The sequence below is a fragment of the Ictidomys tridecemlineatus genome, chromosome 11, assembly GCF_052094955.1.
Source record: "Ictidomys tridecemlineatus isolate mIctTri1 chromosome 11, mIctTri1.hap1, whole genome shotgun sequence".
Classification (NCBI taxonomy): domain Eukaryota; kingdom Metazoa; phylum Chordata; class Mammalia; order Rodentia; family Sciuridae; genus Ictidomys; species Ictidomys tridecemlineatus.
In genome coordinates, this window is record NC_135487.1 from 128,428,076 (window position 1) to 128,448,035 (window position 19,960).

At 44.6% G+C, this 19,960-nt stretch overlaps 1 protein-coding gene across 1 annotated transcript in view; it reads right to left on the reverse strand.

The window, feature by feature from the left end:
* Positions 1-19,960, reverse strand: part of Ints3 (integrator complex subunit 3) — a 42,068-nt gene that overhangs the window by 8,687 nt on the left and 13,421 nt on the right. Inside the window, exons 4-20 of the mRNA XM_005331268.5 lie at positions 14,517-14,630; positions 14,133-14,217; positions 12,433-12,499; positions 9,778-9,922; positions 8,750-8,879; positions 7,098-7,195; positions 5,619-5,810; positions 4,650-4,737; positions 4,085-4,164; positions 3,579-3,670; positions 3,107-3,213; positions 2,300-2,419; positions 1,818-1,947; positions 1,276-1,330; positions 915-1,018; positions 358-402; positions 78-197 (exon numbers count right to left, since the gene is read on the reverse strand). Of these exons, the coding sequence (XP_005331325.1) occupies positions 78-197; positions 358-402; positions 915-1,018; positions 1,276-1,330; positions 1,818-1,947; positions 2,300-2,419; positions 3,107-3,213; positions 3,579-3,670; positions 4,085-4,164; positions 4,650-4,737; positions 5,619-5,810; positions 7,098-7,195; positions 8,750-8,879; positions 9,778-9,922; positions 12,433-12,499; positions 14,133-14,217; positions 14,517-14,630 (1,772 nt within the window). The remainder of the gene's footprint in view (positions 1-77; positions 198-357; positions 403-914; positions 1,019-1,275; positions 1,331-1,817; positions 1,948-2,299; positions 2,420-3,106; positions 3,214-3,578; positions 3,671-4,084; positions 4,165-4,649; positions 4,738-5,618; positions 5,811-7,097; positions 7,196-8,749; positions 8,880-9,777; positions 9,923-12,432; positions 12,500-14,132; positions 14,218-14,516; positions 14,631-19,960) is intronic.

The following is a 19,960-nucleotide window of genomic DNA, read 5'->3' on the forward strand; positions in this document are numbered from 1 at the left end:
GGTGAAGAGAGCCAAGGGTAAGGGAATCGATGTGCAGGGGAGAAAGGCTGGCTCTCCAGTGGCTTCCCGACACCCACCTGGCCCTCAGGTAGTAGAGCAGGTGGTAGCCAATCTTGGGCTGCTTCTGATAGAGCTCAGACAGAAGGTCCAGAAGCAGAGAGAAGCTGCTATTGTCTTCCTGCATCTGGCACAGGTTCCTGGAGGTAGGGGAAGAGGAGAGGCATTACCCAGGGAGGCTCTGCCCACCACAAACCTCCTCCTCTCTGGAAACGGAGCCGTGTGACCCAGGACAGGGACAAATGTGTGCTACAGGGAGAATGGAGGGGAGAGCAGTTCCTCTTACCACTGGGTGCTTACCTAAATATTAGGTAGAGAGGCTTCCCTACAGATTCCTCCAGGGACCTACAAAAGAAGGGTTACACATGAAAATCCACAGAAGAGGAGGGGCATCTGCAGGCAGATCATAGAGGGACCACACAGAGGCCAGACACCAGCCTGCTCCTATCCTACCCAAAAGGCAAACTTCCTGTGGTTCCAGAAGCTTGGTAGCAGAGAAAACAGGTTCCCAGCCTAGAAATCACAATCTGAGGCTATCATTATCACAGAAAGAGAGATTCCTCTCTTCAGGGGGAATCTAGGATCCAATTCTACTTGAGAAGAAATAAAGGTTGGGGCTACTGGCCCAGCAGCAGGGCTGGAAGGACAGGACAGGGATACTAGTCTACCACTCCCGTACACACAGGGTCCAGCAGGCAAAATAAGCCCTCATTTCAATCAGTGCACATTCAGGAATCAGAACACCAAGTGAACAGATTCTTCTTCTCAAGTCTACAGCATGGTGCCTCTTGGGCTTGGGTTGTAAGAACATATTTCTGGCTCCTGAGGCCAAGGGCATCAGGGAAGATGAGCCTTACTCCTCTGTGACCTCCTCAGGCAGCACCTCTCCACGGAAGTGGGCCTTGAAGAGCTCTTGTAGACAGGAAGCAAGGACAGACAGCTGTTCTGAGTCGAAGTCTTCCTGGGTGGTGGATAAGGGAAGGAAAGGATATCATGACCTAGGTCCAAACCTCACTATGCCCACTGTCCCACTGCCCTAGAGCCTCTGAGCTTATTTGCTTCCACCTACAGGATCAGCAATTCTCCAGCCCCCCTGAGAGGGACTCTTCTAGGGGAGAGGAAGGAGGGAGTCACATCCTCAGGGAGACATCTGCATGGGGAGCTCTAACTTGGACAGGCTGGGCTCCTTCCTCCCTAAGGGCGTAGGTTCCTCCTCACCTCCAGGACCTGGTCCACAATTTCCTGCATGACCTCACACTGGGCCTCCGTATCACTGCAGTACAGAAGTGAGAGGAAATCCCAAGGACATAAATGATAGCAGAAGGCAGGACACAGAGAACACTATACATGAGCACTCACACGAACAGAGACAAAACAAAGGAGCTCTATGTAAAATCCTAGCTTGGGTGAGGGAGGCAGAATTAGGGCAGAATTTGTTGTTTTCTGGGCAGAGGCCCAAAGAATAGGGAAATCCCCATCCATCCTACTTGTGTTCTCTGAGGCTATTATCCTCAGAACCTAGGGAGTAGGAACCAAGGTGTTAGAGTACAGGTCAATCCACTCCCTGCCTGTACTCATACTCCCCGACATAAGCTGTGGAAGACATCACTCATGAAGCTTCAGCTACCTTCCCATATACCCCATCACATTGCTCTCCAAGCCACATCATTCTGCCACACCTACTAGGCACAAGGAGAAAGCATGGACTGGACATCCCCCCACAAGGTGGGGACAAAGTGGGGAGAAGGGTCTATACCTACCTCCCCTTCTGTAGCTGGAGTACTTTGTCCCTTAGGGACTCATCCAACTGGTCGAGGTAAGGGGTGATATCAACTGGCTCCTCCACAACTGTCTCCTTGATGGGGTGGAAACGAAACTCTCTCTTCTTTCCTGAAGGGAGAGATTTAGAAGTCAATTTGCTCAAATGCCAGCAACACAGACAGTCCCCTTAAATCATCTGTTCCTTCCCCACAGTCCTTGGGGACTATTTACTCAATGCTGTGCAAATACATGATTGTATACATGTTCCTAGCTCTTACCTACAAGTGGGCAGGAACCACTTATTTTACCTCGTAAGTTAAATGCAGGGCTTGCACCCTGAGTCTCATTCAGTAATGCTGTTAACAAGATGGACTCAGGCGGGCAAAGATGATAGGACAGAAAGACTGCAGACAGGCTGCTCCTGGGAGATGGCCCTCCCAGGGCTGTCACAATCCTGAGCCACCTCCTGTGCCATCCTCACCTTTGCTGTTGAGATCCTCCTCGTCATCACTGAAGGCTGCCTCAGCATTGTCGTAGCAACTCTCGTCCTTATCTGACAGATGGTTATCCATCTCCATGGAAACTGGCTCTTCAATTTTGACTTGGGAGTAAAGAGAGAAAGGTATCTGATGGCCTCCAGTATGTCCCAAGCTTCTGGGAAGGGGAGGCTGGAGTGTAAGTGGGAGAATACAGAGTTTATGTGCTAAATGGAACACTGAACCTACAAGGACAAATCTCTTGTCCTTACAACCTTCTATGACCTGTAGGGAGATGATGCCAGGAACAGGAACAACACAGGACATGAATTTTCTATCCTTAGCTCAGGATGAGTGGAGACAATCTCTTGTGCTCTTTAATTTAAAACCAAGTTGGGAAGTAGTGCTTGGCTTAAGCCCTGATCCCAAGACAAAAAGTATGTGAGGGATGGCTGGCAGGGAAATGGCAGACTGGGACCTACTGTGACAACCTCTCATCAGGGGCAAGGGTGGAGGGATGGGAAGAGAGAAGGGATGGGTACAGTGAGACAACAAACATTCCATGAGAGCCTCTACTTACTAGAGAGAAAAAAAGGGTTAAGAGACCAAGAAAGATGAGGGAAAAATCAAATAAGATTTGATGGAGGGAGAGAGAACCAAGGGAGACAACACAGCAATAATAAAAAGAGAACACTGAGACAGTGTTAAGAGGAGAACTCCCCAGGGCCAACATCACAAACAGGGCTCTAGTCTACACCTTGGATGGCTTCATCCTTCTTCTAACACAGGTGACAGCAGGACTACCACCATACCTTCCACAGGTGGGGAGGGTGAGCTGCAGAATTCAGGAAATTTCTCTCTCAGCATGGCCCGCAGCTCTTTATCCAATTTAGGGTTGTCAAACAGGGGAGCCAAGTGTCTAATGGGAAACATAAATGAAGGTCAACATCAGAGTTCCTCATTTCTAACTCAACATGGAGATAAAGAGTGAGACTTAGAAGATTGGGACATCCTAAGATCCTTCCAAGGGGTAACAGGGGAAAGGAAGGCATTTGAAGCCCTTTGTAATATAATGGCAGGAGAGAAATTCCTTTGAGACTCAACAGGACATATGCCCCATAGTTTGGGGGTGGGGGAGAGGAATCCAGTACTTGTTATACCTGCCAGGGGAAAGGGTCAGCAGCGTTATGGCAATATCTGGATGTGCCCGACCCAGAGGGGGCTGGACCTAAGTAAAAATGGGAGAACCCCATACCTCCACCTCCCTACATATAAACTCCTTACGCCAAGACCCGTTTCTCCACAATGTGGTTGAGGGAAGAAAAGACACCCTGCCGCACATGGCCTTCCAAAGGTGGATAGAAGTTGGGAATGATCTGGAAGGAAAGAAGAGGAGGGAAGAATGGCACAGGACTTTGAATAGAGTGTTCTGCTGAACTAGATCTAAGAAACTGCTTTGGTTGTGGTCAGGGAACACTGGGGAATGGTATGTGTGTAGAGGAATGGAGCATATCTGACTATTTCAGGCTAGGCAGTTGGGACACTTACTGGACCCAGTTGCTTCTCAAGGAGACTAGATTCTACCTTGAGTTGTCATCCTACAATTGAGAAAATCATGGAAAGAGGGATGATCCAACTGGAGCAGTGGTAATACGAAGGGAAGCATTCACTGAGTTGACTATTTCTGCTCCAGACAAGGGGGCCAGGAAAGACTCCATCAGTGGAAGACTATGGATATAGGTGTAACTCTGCATCCAGGAACTGGGAGGAGAGGGGGCTCTGGCACTTACACGGCACATGAAGTCCAGGAGTGTGGCAGTGATGGCTGGATGGGGCTTCATAGAATGATGCATTACCAGGATGGCTGGCTCTAGAGAATGTGGAATTAAAGGGTTCCCCCCCACATCAGACTTTCTGTTTCCACATCCACAAAATGGGATGTCAACATATACTAAAAGACTCTGGGGAGTGCTCATTCCTATCCGGCAGCTCTGAGAGCAACCAGTCCCCCAACTGTTCTTAGCCCTCATTCTTCCTTCTTGTCTTCAGCATACAGCTTGAAGAATGGAGGTAGGAGGAAAGGAAAAGAGGATATGGCACATCTTTTCCTCTGCCCAGGCCCTTCCCACCCAGAGCCCAGGGATGAGGCTATGGGGAGAAGGGAGAGGGTGGTGATTGCTTAGCCTCACCAAAGCAATTTTCTGTCAGGGAAGAACTGATAAGGAACAATGGAACTGCTCCCAGATAAACTGCTCCCACTCCGTGCTGCCCTCAGATTTATGACTGCCGTCACCAGGACGAGGCAGTGGGGCCTGAGGAAGGGGAAGGTGGTGCTGCCTGGTCTGGGCCACATACCTATGTTCATAATGCTATCCTTGTCTGGACTAAAGAACAGCCAGTCGTAAAACAAAGCCAGCTTGGCATTAGAGGCAGCAACATTGGACTGGAAAAGAGAAGGACAAAAATAAAGGGCTAGTTTCATCAATGGTCTCCCCTCCTTCTGAAGCCCAGGGCAGATTCCAGGGCTTACTTTGTTGCTGCACCTGTGAAATTCAGTTCCCAGTGAAACATGGTGGAGCCCCACGATCTGCATGTGTGTTACATGTGAGCATGAGAACCCTGTGGTCTTACCAACCAAGGGGATGGGGCTGGCTGGGATCCTCACACACCCAGGAGGATATACCTCTCCTCCCCTAAGGGAGAACACTTGACTTAGGAGTTCACTCATTACTTCTGAGTCAAGGCAATACTCAGATGGCCCCTGGGCTGCCCTTGGTGGGCTCCCCCGCCCACATTTCTGAAGAAAAGGCCCTCTAGGAATAGTCTCTTGTCATATTTGAATCAGTACATTCTAAGGATCTAATCAGAGAAGAAAGGGGAAAGAAACCCTGTCAGAAGATATCAGAGAATGGATGGTTTTCCACCTCAACACAGGAAGGAAAATGCTGGGAAGGAAATGGCTCCTTTATCCGAAGCTGATGCCAGAAGTACGGAGGTGAGGGTCTAAAGAATGCAAGCCCTAACTTTGTGGTATCCAGAAGCTCAAAGGAAAAAGGCAAGAACGCTTCAGAAATCTAGGCTTTTGGGGGTTAGTAATAAAGAGATGGACCTATTGAATCCCCAACCCAGATGAGAAATAATGAGTCTAACAAAATTTCTTGAGACACAAAGGTAATGGAATAAGAGCCTGAAACATTTGAAAGACAACAGTGAAAGAAGGGTCCTTATGGATCAAATGGCCCTGGAGAGTCAGCAAAAAGCATGGAAATACAGAAGGCATCCTTCACTATCCAACATCCTCTACCCTGTGGCCCAGTCCCCTACCGTGCATGTTGTCAGGAGCCAACCAATGATGGCCCATCGAGGCAAGATGTCAGAACTCAGCACTTCATTAGAAGGGTGGACTACCCCACAGATGTAGCGAATGAGGTCACAGCGCAGAGACTGACTGTCTGGGGTTGACAAATACTGGCGCTGGAACCAGTCTTGGTATCTCTTTTGTTGACCAAACCGCACCTGAGGAGGGGAAAGTTAGAAAAAGAAACTTGCAAAGCAGGGTGGAATCTATGAGCACTGTTAAACTCCATGTTTGACCTAGACCTTCATTTCTTCCTACAACTTACTCATGAGCTCACACTGTCTCTTGAGTGTCTTTTCCTTTCGGGGTTATTTCATGATTTTAAAAAGTGCTCTAAGTCTCTCTAGGCTGCCTTGCATGTCATGGGTGCATTCATTCTCAGCCCTGACCTGATGCCACATTTACCCCCTACAACTGTGGTCTATTTTTGGCTCCTTGCTCCAACACTGGTCACTGAAGATTTGGTCCTAAGTATAATCTTTTCTTATTTTCTGGAGCCTACTGAACAACAAGGAATGTTCCTTGAAAGCAAGAACTAAACCTGTTCATTATTAAGCACTGAGTGCTTTCTGCCATCCAGCAACCTAACAGGACCATTATCCAAGGCACAGACTCTAAAACTTCTAAACAGACCCAAATGGTTATAAATAGCAAAAAAGAAGGATCTGTTTTCCTCCTCTATTCCCCTGTCAGAAGAAATCCAAATGGCAGAAAGGTAAACAAAAAGTTACATTCAGACCACACTTCACAACAAAACTTCCTGCAATGATGGTAGCCATGAGCAGTTCAGATGCAGCTACTGCAACCAAGATACTAAATTTTAACTAACTTATATTTAAATTACAAAATATGGCTGGTGGCTATCACAAAGGACACCAAAGGTCTGGACAGTTCTCCTAGATAACATGGGGATCCAAAAGTTGGCTAGGGCAGTGGTTCTTTATTTCCAGACTGTCTTAGAAGTCTTCTAAAAACAGATTATTTGATCAGATTCCATCTATAACATGTTCCTCAAGCAATTTTACCACCGTTCAGCCATATTTGGACACCAAAAGGTCATATCTACCTTGAAAGCTCACAGTTTCCCTGGAAGAACCATGGACAGAATAAACATTCTCACTCTACCCTTTAATAGCACAGTTCACACTTGTAAATAATATTTGCATATAATTCTTTGCATAATGGCTACTTTAGATAGACTGAAAGCTTCACAGAGCTAGAACTGCATCTCTCTTATTCAACCCTATATCCCTAATTCTTAGCACTGAGCACAGTGTACAGGCACAGAATTAACAAAGGTAAGAAGCCAGAAGCCATGTGGATAAGGGGTACCACTTAGCTACCACTCTATGGATCAGTACTCAGTAGTAACCGATCTGCAGACAGAAGCAAGAAGCCTAACTAGCACCTGCAATTCCTCTTCCTGTTGCAATAGGAGAGCTCACCCGGGATGTCATGAAGAGGAGCTTAGTTTCCATATCTGGGGTTAGACGACATGCTAGGAATTTTCGGGATGTTCTTGACTGAAGAAGCTGTAGGATACCTGAGCCAAGTGTTTTAGGGAAGAAAAAAGAAAGAAACCTGAGAACCACGGAATGGCAGACAGATGGGGAAACTGGGCCAGGTACTGATGGCCAGTGAGTGGTCTTGTTCATGAGGCAATTCCAAGCATCAATACAAATGGGGATTCTAACTAGCATCTGTGCGTTTTGTCCAACCAAGTACATTCCTGTTACATTAATTCCCTTCCTCTGCTGGTTTTACAGAGTCCCCTACCCCTATTACTGCAGTTGGCAACAGGTGGGAAAATTAAGAGAAAAATATGGGAAACTCTAGCCTGTCTTCCTGCTCCTGATCCTTGCATCAATGTGATGTGGCAGCATAACCATAAGTTCTGGAGTCAGGATAACCTGATCCAAATCCTGTCTGTCACTTACACTTGAGCAAATTAACCTGTTTGAACCTCAGTTTCTTTTCTTTTCTTTTTTAGGGGGTGATACTGGAGTAGAGAACCTAAGGGTGCTCTACCACTGAGTCACATCGCCTGCCTGCCTATCTATCTATCTATATATCATTTTTATTTTTTGTGGTGCTGGGGATTGAACCCAGGGCCTTGTGCATGCACTGGCCAACTGAGATAAGCACTGTACCAACTGAGCTATATCCCCAGCCCAAGCCCTTTTATTTTTGAGACAGGGTCTTGTTCGGTTGCCCAGGCTGGCCTCCAACTTTCAATACTCCTACTTCAGCCTTCTGAGTCATTGGGATTATAGTTGTGTGCTACCATGTCCAGCTCAATTTCTTTTTTTGAACCTCAGTTTCTTCATCTGTAAGGGAAATAAAATACCCATAATCTAGAGCTGTACTAAGGGTTAAATTACATACATATGCCTAACATAGAGGTGACACTCAAAGTAACCTGACATGTTTGATGTAAGAATAGTGCATTATCAGGTAGCACCAGCACTTTCCCCACTTTCCTCACTTCTCAGATTCTAGAAGAGTGCTCTGTAGGTGTGCGTGCATATGTATGAATGTGCATTACAAGTGTGCCAGGGAGCAAAGCTGTAGAGTTATTGTTCAGATCATACCAAGGCTCTGGGAAAGGGAAATTAAAAGGACCATGTCAGGGGAAGGAACCCAGAGACTCTATTCCCTAAAGATGATTTTGGCCAAGTTGGATCCTTAGAATTAAGAGGCCAGACTGCTTCCAGGGAGGGGCCATGTCTTACAGGACTAATTCTAGCTCCTCTGCTGACTCAGTCTCATGGAGTTGACCTCTGACTCCCTGCCAGACTCACTGAAGTCAAAGACTGGTCATCAGCTCACCTCCTGAGCCAAGGAGCTTCCAGGAGAGGAAGAAGATCATAGTTCTCACTATTTTCTTAGGAGTAATGACAGCTGGAGTCTGCCAAGCAGGGACTGTCTAGGAACCACATGAATTGTTCAGTACTTCTGCTGTTCCAATATCTAGCTGTACTTGGCAAAGCTTGCCCTGCCAAAGGCAGTCCTACCCACCAACCTCTGCCCTCTGAGTATAGGACATATAGGCTCACTTGCCATCTCTCAAGGACAAGATGCCCAAGGGCTTACTTACCTGTAAATTGAGGACTCAAGGCCTGAGGGTTATGGATAATATCTTTCCAAAGCAGTTCAAATTCTGGTATCCTAGCAACATTCTGAAGTAGTCTTACAAGGTCCCGGCCAATCATCAAACATTCCATGAACTTGATGTGAGGAGATGAAGGAAGTGGGGACAGGAAAGAGAATAAAAACATGGACTGTTTACCGTCTGGAGAGAGGACAAAAGAACAGCATGTTCCAGGGAGGGAAGGAAAGAAGGTTGAAGGGACTATGTGATTTCTTCTAGAACCAAGGGATTGGTTCCTAGCTGTTTAGGGAAAAGAGCTGGAAGCTAGGGACTGATACCCAAGGAAGAAAAGTTACTGGGAAGTGCTGAAGCCCTGCTGACTTTCACACTAATCTATTCCCTTCTCCACCCAGAACCGTTCTGATTTAGTTCCAAGAGACTAAGATTCCAAAACTATTGGACAGGCAAGTGGAGCCCCAGACACCCTACCCCAAAATTCTTGTACAACAGAACCTTTTGTGGTAATGGAAATGATCTACATTTATGCATTCTAAACAATACTATTAGCAACATGTGGCTAACGTAATTAAGGAACTTTAAAATCTGACATTAATAAATTACCAAATGTAGTCAACAGCCATTATATATAACATAATTCTAGGATCTCTCTCTTGGGAGATCTGATAACAGACAATTCATAATCCCACAAGACCACGGCGATTACTTGGGTAGGTGGTAGGATGACAGAACAACTTAAGTGGGTATACAGAAGAACAGCTTGTGTCTGTTGTACAACAGTGTCCTTGACAGTGACCAGGAAAATCCCCAGGATGCTAGCATTTCTAGGAACAAGGGTTATTCCACACTGATTCTCCCTCCTTAGATTCTACTCTTATCTAAGGACAATGAAAAATGCTAGATTTTAAACCACTTCCACATCTGAAAAGGCATCTCCAGTCCTGGTGCATGAAACCTATAGGGGCATCCCATCCTGGGTCTCATTTCCCCATACTGATCTTATCCTACTTCCTCACCCGTTCCCGAAGCAGCGAGATGCAGAAGTCCACCTCCTTCTGTCGCAGGGCCTGGAGCTGGGCAGTCCCATGGTGGTCAACGATGAGTCGGAGATATGTGTAAACAGCCATGGCAATGAGGATGCTGCTCTTCAGTACCCACTCCCTGCAGGAGGGAAAGACACTGCACCTGTACTCTGTCGCAGACCTACGCACACTCCCAATCACCCGCTTAAACTCGGCTCCAGCGCCTCAATAATGTTTGATGCTCACACACTGGGAGGAGGTTCTTTTTGTCTTTTGTTTTTTTGCTTGCTTGCTTAGGCTGTTATCTCAAAACTATCAACTAGCTAAAAGGACAACTTCCTAATTTTCTCTATTTGGCAACCAATAAAAATAGGTGCCAAAAGGAAAAAAATCTTTTCTTACCACGTAACCACTTATGTAGCTCCAATAAAATAACTTTGTACATTGACTCACCTATTCAGACATTTACTGAGTGCCTATCATGTGCCCAGCAATGTGTGAGGTACTAGGGTCAGAGATGAACCGTTTCTCCCAGTTCATCTGTGGGGAAAGTTCTGTTCAGTCAATAGTTCTTAAGTGTGGTGCCAGGATCTCTGGGGATTTCCAAGACCCTTTTCCGGACCAGGAGTTCTCAGAACACACCATGCTAGCCCCTTCTGTCACACTTGTCACTAACAGTTTACCACACCACAAACCTTTCCCTGACTCGCTAGCTGCTGACCCCACCCTCAGACAATGAGTCACCTGCTCTAAATCATAATCTGAAAAAAGAACCTGATTCTGGATGGCAAAGCTCATTTTCCCAGGAGTTTTAGAATTTCCCTGGGGAAAACAGGGTAATGAAAGAATTACTTGTTCCCTGCTGCTTTAAAAGGGGTAGAGAGAAAAACACAGTGGGAAGATTCCTAAAATCCCCAATGCTGTTTCTTGTGCTACTCCTGTGGAGTAGTATCCGCCAAGCAAAGAGTTTGTAATGGCTTTGGCATCCCTTCTGGAAGGCCAACTGGAGGAAGACGACAGTGAGTTTAATTAATCCAACCAGGCAACATCCTGATTCCGGAAATGTGCTCAAGTCACCTAATTAAAAGAATCTGGCATTTTCCTTTCAAGAAAAAAGAAAGAAAGGAAGAAAGAAAACACTAGCCAAGGACATGAGCCCTGCTCCCAGTTACCTTTTACCCCTACAGCCTGAAAACATTTGGAAGGGTATGGAAGAAGATAGTTTAAACTTTGAAGTACTAACTTTTACCAAAAAATGTGAGATTCTGGAGAGTAGGGAAAGTTACCAAGCTGTTATTTGACACCTATATGGGAAATTCAGCTTTAAGGCAAGGGGACAGGATACATCTGGAACCAGAAATAAAATGAGAAAAATCACCTTTCAAGAACATTATTAACAGGAATGACAAACATATCTGAATTGTAGAATGGCATATGAAAGAGAAAGAGGGATGCAAGTGAGGCCTTCTAATCCAGGACATTAAATAAATACTGATATTTGCTGGGTGCAGTGGCGCACACCTGTAATCCCAGCAGCACCAGAAGCTGAGACAGGAGGATTGTGAGTTCAAAGCCAGCCTCAGCAATGACAAGGTGCTAAGCAACTCAGTGAGACCCTGTCTCTAAATAAAATACAAAATAGGGCTGGAGATGTGGCTCAGGGGTAGCATGCCCCAGAGTTCAATTCCTGGTAATCCCCCAAAAAAGAAAGAAATATGATACCTAAGAGAAGCAGAAACCTGGTAAGAAACTGTTAAGATCTTGCCGGTGCTGGTGTCATGTTGCCAGATTCAGTGCAGCTGCACATCTGTGCCAGGGCACTAGGTGGCACTGCACAGCTGGCCTGCGTGTCTCTCAGGCTGGAGAGTAGGCAGCACAGGGTCATGGCTTTTATAAGTGTGAATCGTGGGAGGAGGTCCATTCTTTGAAAATGTGGACAATCTGAACACTATCAGCACTCTCAAGAATCTTACTACTATGGTGTTCTTATCCAGAGAGACTCAAAAAATAAGCAAAATGAAGACTGGGGCCACAGGACCAAGGAGGAAGACCTCATTCCCAAACAAATTCAGAAATGGAATAGTCCTCATAAAATTTCTGGTCCTTCAGTTTGATGAGGAAGGGAAAAAAAATCAGCCAGAAAGCCCTATATGCCTCTCTCTACCACTGGAGGCTCCAAGCCCTCTATGGCGGGATCAGGATCTCTATTACCTCCCTACCCCTGCTGCCATCCAAATCACTTCAAAAACAGTGTATGTTTGACAAGTTTGGAAGGGAGAAGAGGTACCTGCCAAGCCTGGGTGGCTGGCTGGTCTCACTCTGTTGAGCTCATTCTTCTCCTACCTCCCCTCCAAAGATAAACATTCCAAGGAGGTCTGGATCAAAAATAAACCCTTATCAGATGAAACTGGTTTTTCCTGGGCTCAGAAAACAGGCCCTTCTTTCCCACTCCTTTATCCCTTGGGCCACACTACAGCATTAATTCCTTTACTTGCCATCAATATGGTCGCCTTCCCCACTTGATGTTGGCTTCCTCCTCTCTAACCTAAGGTGTTTTAGGGTCACACAGTCCTCTCTTCTCCACTTCCCATACTCATATGCCTTCTGGTCATATCTGGTCCTTGCCCAACCCTTCATGATGGACTCTACCTCTGCTCCGTCAGGATATCCAGAACACTTTCTGCCAACCAGATATTTTTCGCTGTAACATCTCCACCTGATCAAAAAAAAAGGGAGCGGGGAAGAATCAGAAATCAGTAGCTCTAATTAGCAACTTAGCTAATCCATCTCTTCACTCATCTTGCTGGTCTACCCTGTTATCCCATCACTGTTATTCTGAGTGTTAGGATAAATTGTCTTCTTTTCCATCCGACTTTTAAAAAATTCCCTCTTTGCCTCCAGAGAGAAGAAAAGAGAAGGGAATGTTCTGAATTTTTCTTTTATCTTTTTGATATTTATTTATTTATGTATTTTTTTAGTTTTAGGTGGACACATTATTTTATTTTTATGTGGTGCTGAGGATCAAACCCAGTGCCTCATGCATGCTAGGCGAGCGCTCTAACACTGAGCCACAACCCCAGCCCCTGTTCTGAATTTTTCTAGAAACCAGAGCTGTTGCTTTTCCAGACTGGAAACTTGAGTGGGAACACTCTGGCCCTTGAAAAGGAATCCCACGGTTGAAAAGAAAGGATGATGTCTCAAATAGGGCCTGAGAGGTGCAGGCGGCTGGCAACAGCTGCAGTCCAGCATCTGGATGTCCGCTGTGCTCAAGCTCACAACAAGCCAAGGGTTTCTTGTTTCCAGGTATCAGTCTTCAGTTCTTGCTATGGAACTTCCTGGGGCAGAATTAATAGGCAGCAATGCCAGACCAAAGTCTTGGGATAAGAAGTGGGAGCTAGGAGGGCCAAATAGGGAAGAAAGTGCTGGAGAAAGGATAAAAATAACCAGCACAACACTGCTATACCTTGCACTAAGTCCCAATTAAACATTTCGATGTTCACATAGTCACACATCACACAGACAATGGTTCAAACACACCAAACAGGGGCATCAGTGTTATATAAAATCCTAAAGAGAAAGCCAAGCAGCAATGGACAAATAATGAGGTAAAACAGGAGGGTAGTTTTTTAAACACACACACAATCTTGAGAGTAAAAGAGGAAGCTCAGGGAGGCCTCTTTCATATTCATTGGCTCAGACAGATGTCACCAACGCCAAGATGATAATAAAACCTAAATGTCAGGGTCTGTTCTGTAACATCCTTTGTCCCAAGACTGGTCCCAATCAGTTGTCATAATTATTAGGGAGCAATTGTTCAGAACACAGGGGTGGAGTCAGGGAAGATGTCTAGATTTCTGAAAGCATAATAATACAGGGATGAATTATTTCCCCTTAATTTTCTTTTCATTCCTTCCTGATTCAATATGCCACAAAAACCCAGAATGAAGCTTGGCTAAAATAGGTCAAATATTCTGCTAGGCTTTGGATTTGACAGGAAAGAAAACAAAGCAAAACTTATTGCTTCAAAAGGGCTCCTGTGATTTTTCAATCAATTTCTTCCTGAAACACATGAAGCCAGATATCTGTATCAGAAAGAAAGAGCCTAAGTAACCCAGGAATCAGGTTCCATGGGTGCTTAATCAGTCTTTATTGCCTTGCCTGAGTCTCTGGGCTCCTCTCCTTTCTTCTTAAATATTTTTAGTTGTAGATGGATGCAAAATTTTATGTATTTATTTTTATGTGGTGCAGAGGATCGATCCCAGTGCCTCACAGTGGGAGGCAAGCGCTCCACCACTGAGCCACAACCCCAGCGTTCTCTTTCTTCTTTATGCTCTTGACATTCAACTCACCTGCAATCTGCTTCATAAATGTCATGCAAACACCATCAGCTCCCAGAACCCCACTCTTCACTAGTTCCCGTACCAACCACACCAACTAGAGAGAGGAGAAAATATGAAGAACATGAACTGTGAGTTAGAGAAAGGAGCTAACTTAACCATATTACAAAATAGGTACACAATGGCAGGGGTATGTTGCCCCAATTTCTCCTTCCCTTCTCTGTAAGAGGATCCCTCCCCACGGTTATGTCTTTGAGCTGGATCCCTTCTTATTCTTTTCTTTTCTTTTTTTTGATGTTAGGGACAGAACTCAGGGCCTTGTGCATACTAGGCACACACTTTACCACTGAGATAACACTCCCAATCCCTGGATCCTTCTTTTCTTCCTATTCTTACCTGAGTTCGGCACGTATCCTGCAACTTTAGGTACTTCTCCATAAGTATTTGGTTGATTTTATTCAGGACAATATTCATGCCATCACGACTCACCAGAGCCAAGTCTCGGTAACACTGCAAAAAGCAAAGTTTGTGAGCAATTAGTAAGTTGAGGAAAAGGTTCCTAAGCCCACTCACAGTGCACCTCCTGCCCTCTAGTCTCTTAAACTTAACACCTGTGAGACACCAAGTAGCGATGAAACACTTTCCATTCTGGATATTTTCCTTCCACAGGGCTCCTTTATTCCATATCTACCCCTTGGTCTGTCATACAGGGTGAGGGGAAAAGCACTGAGCAATTCTCTAATAAGACTGGAAAGCCTGCTGGACAAAGCTCCTAATCCTATCCCTCTCCCCCTACCTCCCTTCTCAGGAAGTATCATACTGTTTGAAGGCACAAGCTGAGCTAAACCAGGTGGAGGCCATCTGCTTTTCATCTGCCAGTAAAAGGTCATTGCAGAATGGGTTTATTTGAATGAGCCATAAAGCAACCAGAGGTTTTTAGACCCGATCTGACCCAGACAGATACCACAAAGAAAGCACTAAGGGATCAGGGCTCCAGAGAAACAACAAAACCCAAACTGAATTTTCTTACTAAACGTCTCTCTTCTTTCTGGATACCCTTTGCTTTTGTCAAGTATTGAAAGAAGAATGGTCCTTCAATATCCCCACCCCAGGGGCAGGGATGGTAGGACAGTTTTTTCTGTGAAAGTCGTTGCTTCCTTTCCTCTTTGAGCTTTTCTCACTAGTCTTTCCAGTGAGCCCAAACTCCTGGGGGAATACCTTCAGGGATCTCGTTAGAAGCCCCCTTAGCCTGCTCAGTTCTGTCCTGTTAGGGTTTCATCCAAAAGGTATAAAGGTGGCAGGTATCAAGGATGGCATCAAGAATAATAACAAGGGGCTGGGGATGTGGCTCAAGCGGTAGCGCGCTCGCCTGGCATGTGTGCGGCCCGGGTTCGATCCTCAGCACCACATACAAACAAAGAAAACTAAAAAAAAAAAATATTAAAATTCTAAATATTAAATATTAAAATAAATATTAAAATTCCAAAAACTAAAAAAAAAATATTAAAATTCTCTGTCTCTTAAAAAAAAGAATAATAACAATAATAGCTAATATTAATTTGTCTTGTATTATATACATTATTACACTTGACACACATAACAACCCTTTGAATTGGGTATTATGTATGATTAGATAGGCAGAAAAGTTAAAGCACATAGCTCCAGGTTACATAAGAGACTAGAAGAATAATCAAGATTCAAATCCTGGCAGTCTAATTCCACATTCCATGTTTAACCACCTCTTACACTAAAGTGAGAAATAACTAAAAAAGAAAGACCCTGCTAGGGGCGGAGGTAAGAATTTGCAATGGCTTTGAAGCTACAACATTCTAAATTCTTTCATCTAAGCACTGAAAAGAGATGTACACATAAAGACCAGTTGCTCTTTGGCCTTAGTGTGATGAGGGACTCCTCCTACTCTTCTGGTACTTAAGTCAAACCAATCCATCTGATGAAAATAACAGATATCCTCCATATGTCACAAACTTTTGTATTTTTATAAAGCAGAATTTATCCTTGACCACGTCTGGGAGATGGTTGGGAAATCAAAAAAAACAAACAAGGCATGAGAAAAGCAGGAAGGTGGTAGAGGGATGCGTGGGTGGCAGGGTAATGAATTACTGCCAACATGCTGGCCAGCAAATTGGGCAAATCAGTCAGAAGTAAGTCACAGAATGGGTAAAGAGAATGATCAGGGAGGCGGAGGCAGAAGGAAAATCTGTGTTGGGCCAAGGACAAAGACATTAAGCATAAAGGAGGCTTGTCTGTTCAAATCAAAGTCAAAACCCCAGAAATACAGAAAAGACCCAGGACAGGGAAGGAAGACAATTCTCTCAGGAGATACAGGGTCAGATGAAGAGGGCAGATAATGCCTGCCTAATTTCATGCTCCAACTGGGACCTTTAACAACCACAACTGCTGGTAACACATGGCAGCTGGGTACCAAAAGGTTCATATTCCTAATGCTGCCAGCTGTCTTACCCACCTCTGCGCCAGTTTGCTGACTGCCTTAGAAGAGAAGCATATGGGAGAAAAAAACAAAACTCAGCAATGAACAGAGAAGAAAAGCAGAGGGTCTCAAAGAAAGGAGGGGGGACAGGATGGTGCTGAGGTAGCACATCTAGCCTGACCCTCTTGAGAGCATTGATGTATTAGCCTCAGTCCCCAACCTTCTTTCTGGAGCTGCCTGCTGAGAGAAGTACCTAGACCAAGAAATGCCTTGACTCTCTGAGGGAGTGAGACCTTGGCACTGATGTTACATCCTTTCCAATCACCTTCATCTACTGACTTATAGAGCCTACACAGCGTTAGCTTCCCTCCTTACCAACTTCCCAGCCTGGCCTGCTCACAGCTGTTTAGTTCAGTTAACAAATATGAAATAAGCAAACTCAAAAGAATACAAACATTCCCAAGAACTGACAAGAGGGCAGGTCAAATCAAGAAGTTACTATTGGAACAGAACCCACCCCATGAATATTCTACTTTCTACACAGAAATTACCACTCATTCCTTAACTGTGTTATCCTCTCTACCCACTAAGAAGTCCCAGAAGGAGCTGATCCTGACTCTATGAACTTGCCTCCAAGTGACAGAGGCTTCCCAGCTCATGCTTTCCTAGGGCAGGTTGCTTTTCTTTTTGGTACAGGGGGTTGAAAATGCACGGGTGCTTAACCACTGAGCCACATTCCAAGCCCCATTTCATATTTTATTTAGAGACAGAGTCTCACTGAGTTGCTTTGGGTCTCATTTTTACTGAGACTGGCTTTGAACTTGAGATCCTCCCACCTCAGCCTCCCCAAACTGCAGGAAGCCAAGCCTAGGACAGGTTTTCTAATGAGTTCAAAACTCAGTTTCCACTATCTTTTCTTCCCTGCCTCTTAACTCTTGGCCTATGGAGATTCAGGAAAAACTAAATCTCAAATCCATCCTGGGATTTCTGTTCCAAAGGTAAAATTAACCTCAAATAAACATTCAGAAAACAGTTCTCTTGCTGAAGCCTGAAACAATGTCTTAAGATCAGTCCTTATCAGTTAACTCCCGCCTAAAATGTTTGCAGGACAGAACTATTTCACAAGACAATTACCTTTTTAGGAAGAAGGATCAAAGCTCAAGGGAGATATATCATCAGTTCTCCCACCACTCTCTGACTTAGCTCAAAGTCTCTGAATGAGTAACTACCTGATACCTCCTCACTCACCTAAAATTGTGTCCTCCTGATTCTATCTCTACCATTTTCTGAAGAGGCCTGATCTGGGGAATCAGATTGAGTCTCACTGGTAAAGGATTTACTTGGAAATATTTAGCATGTGAACATGAATCCTGGTGTATCTGTCAATTAGTTATGAGACCCAAGGTGAGATGTCTGACCTCCCGAGGGAGCACAGGGCCTCCCTCAGGGGCTGTCCTAACACAAAAGAGGAGTGCTCTAGCCCTTGCTGGGTTTGGATGGCCTAACTATATAACAAGAACTTACAACATAGAGCCCAGTGGCCTCGTTCACTGCCATGCCAGGTTAAGAACCAGAAATACCAGATATGTCTTCTTCTCTTCACTGAGGTTTATTGATTTACTCTGTCTGATTTAGAACTCACCTGAAACAAACAATCTTTTCCAGCAGGCAAGAGTAAATTGTACTGAGATGACTAAAAAAGGTTTTGATTCTGTTGCTGCTATTTTGTTTTAAATGCTAGGGATCTAACCCCGGGCCTTGCACATGCTAGGCAAGTGATCTACCACTGGGCTGCATCCTTAGCCCTTTAATGAGATTTTAGTTGTAGTTTTATAAAAATTTATTCAAGATGGAATAGAGCAGGGCATGGTGGCTGAGACAGCAGGATCAAAAGTTTTGAGTCCAGCCTGGCAACTTAGCAAGACCCTATATCACAATAAAATAAAAAGGGTTAGGGATATATAGCTCAGTGGTAGAGTACTCCTGGGTTCAATTCCCACTATTGTGGGAGAGGGGGCAAATTAAAATTAGAACTACCATATGACCTGGCTATACCACTCCTGGGTATATATCTCAAGAAAATTATATCAGCATTCAAAAGAGGAAATGCATACCCATGTTTATTATGGCACCATTCACAATAGCTAAGATATAGAATCATATATGTGCCCATTAACAGATGAATGGATTTAAAAAATGGTACATATACACAATGGAGTATTACTCAGCCATAAAGAAGAATAAAATCCTATCATTTGCAGGAAAATGGATGAAAGTAGAAGAGGAACCATCAGGTTCAAGGAAGGGTAAGGAGAAATAGTAAAAATGGGAGAATGGGGAAAGAAAGAGAGGAAGGCAAGAAAGAGAGTGAATATTATTAAAGCCTGACATATGGAAATAACACACTGAAATTAATTAACTAGTGTAATGTTCATTAATAATTACAATTTTAAAAAAAGTTTAAAAAAGGAAAAAAAAAATCCATACAAGAGAAAATGAAACCTTCTACTCTCATCTTTGCCAACAATTTATTTAAAATGAAGGAGATCTGTTGGGCACAATGGCACACACCTGTAATCCCAGTGCCTCCGGAAGTTGATGTAGGAGGACTGCGAGTTCAAAGTCAGCCTCAGCAATTCAGTAATTCAGCAAGGCCCTAAGCGAGACCCTGTCTCTAAATAAAATATTAAAAAGGGCTGGAGTTGCTAGGGGCAGTGGCACATGCCTGTAATCCCAGTGGCTCGGGAGGTTGAGATAGGAGGATGGCGAGTTCAAAGTCAGCCTCAGCAATGGCGAGGCACTAAGCAACTCAGTGAGACCCTGTATCTAAATAAAATACAAAATAGGGCTGGGGATGTGGCTCAGTAGTCATGTGCCCCCGAGTTCAGTTCCGGTACCCCACCACCACCAAAAAAAGGGCTGGAGTTATGCTCAGCGGTTAAGCACCTCTGGGTTCAATCCCCCATACCCACCGCCCCCACCAAAAATGAAGGGGATAATATACTGTTTAACACTAACAAATGGGAAACATTCATTTTCTAGGGTCTTGATGAATTCAGTATAAAAATGAAATATCAATTTTACTCAACAAAGTCCTAGTCCAAAATCACCTGGGCTCTCCTGGGAACCAAGGAGGCTGAGGCAGGAGGATCATAAGTTCAAAGCCAGCCTCAGCAATAGCAAGGTGTTAAGCAACTCAATGAGACCCTGTCTCTAAATAAAATACAAAATAAGGCTGGGGATGGGGCTCAGTGGTCGAGTGTCCTTGAGTTCAACCCCTGGTACCCCCAACAAAAAAAGGATTTTGAATACTTGCTGGATCACCATCTGCCTAACCTCAGACCCTTTCTACTACAGCTAACATCAGGAAAGTACAAACAAGTCAGGTTGT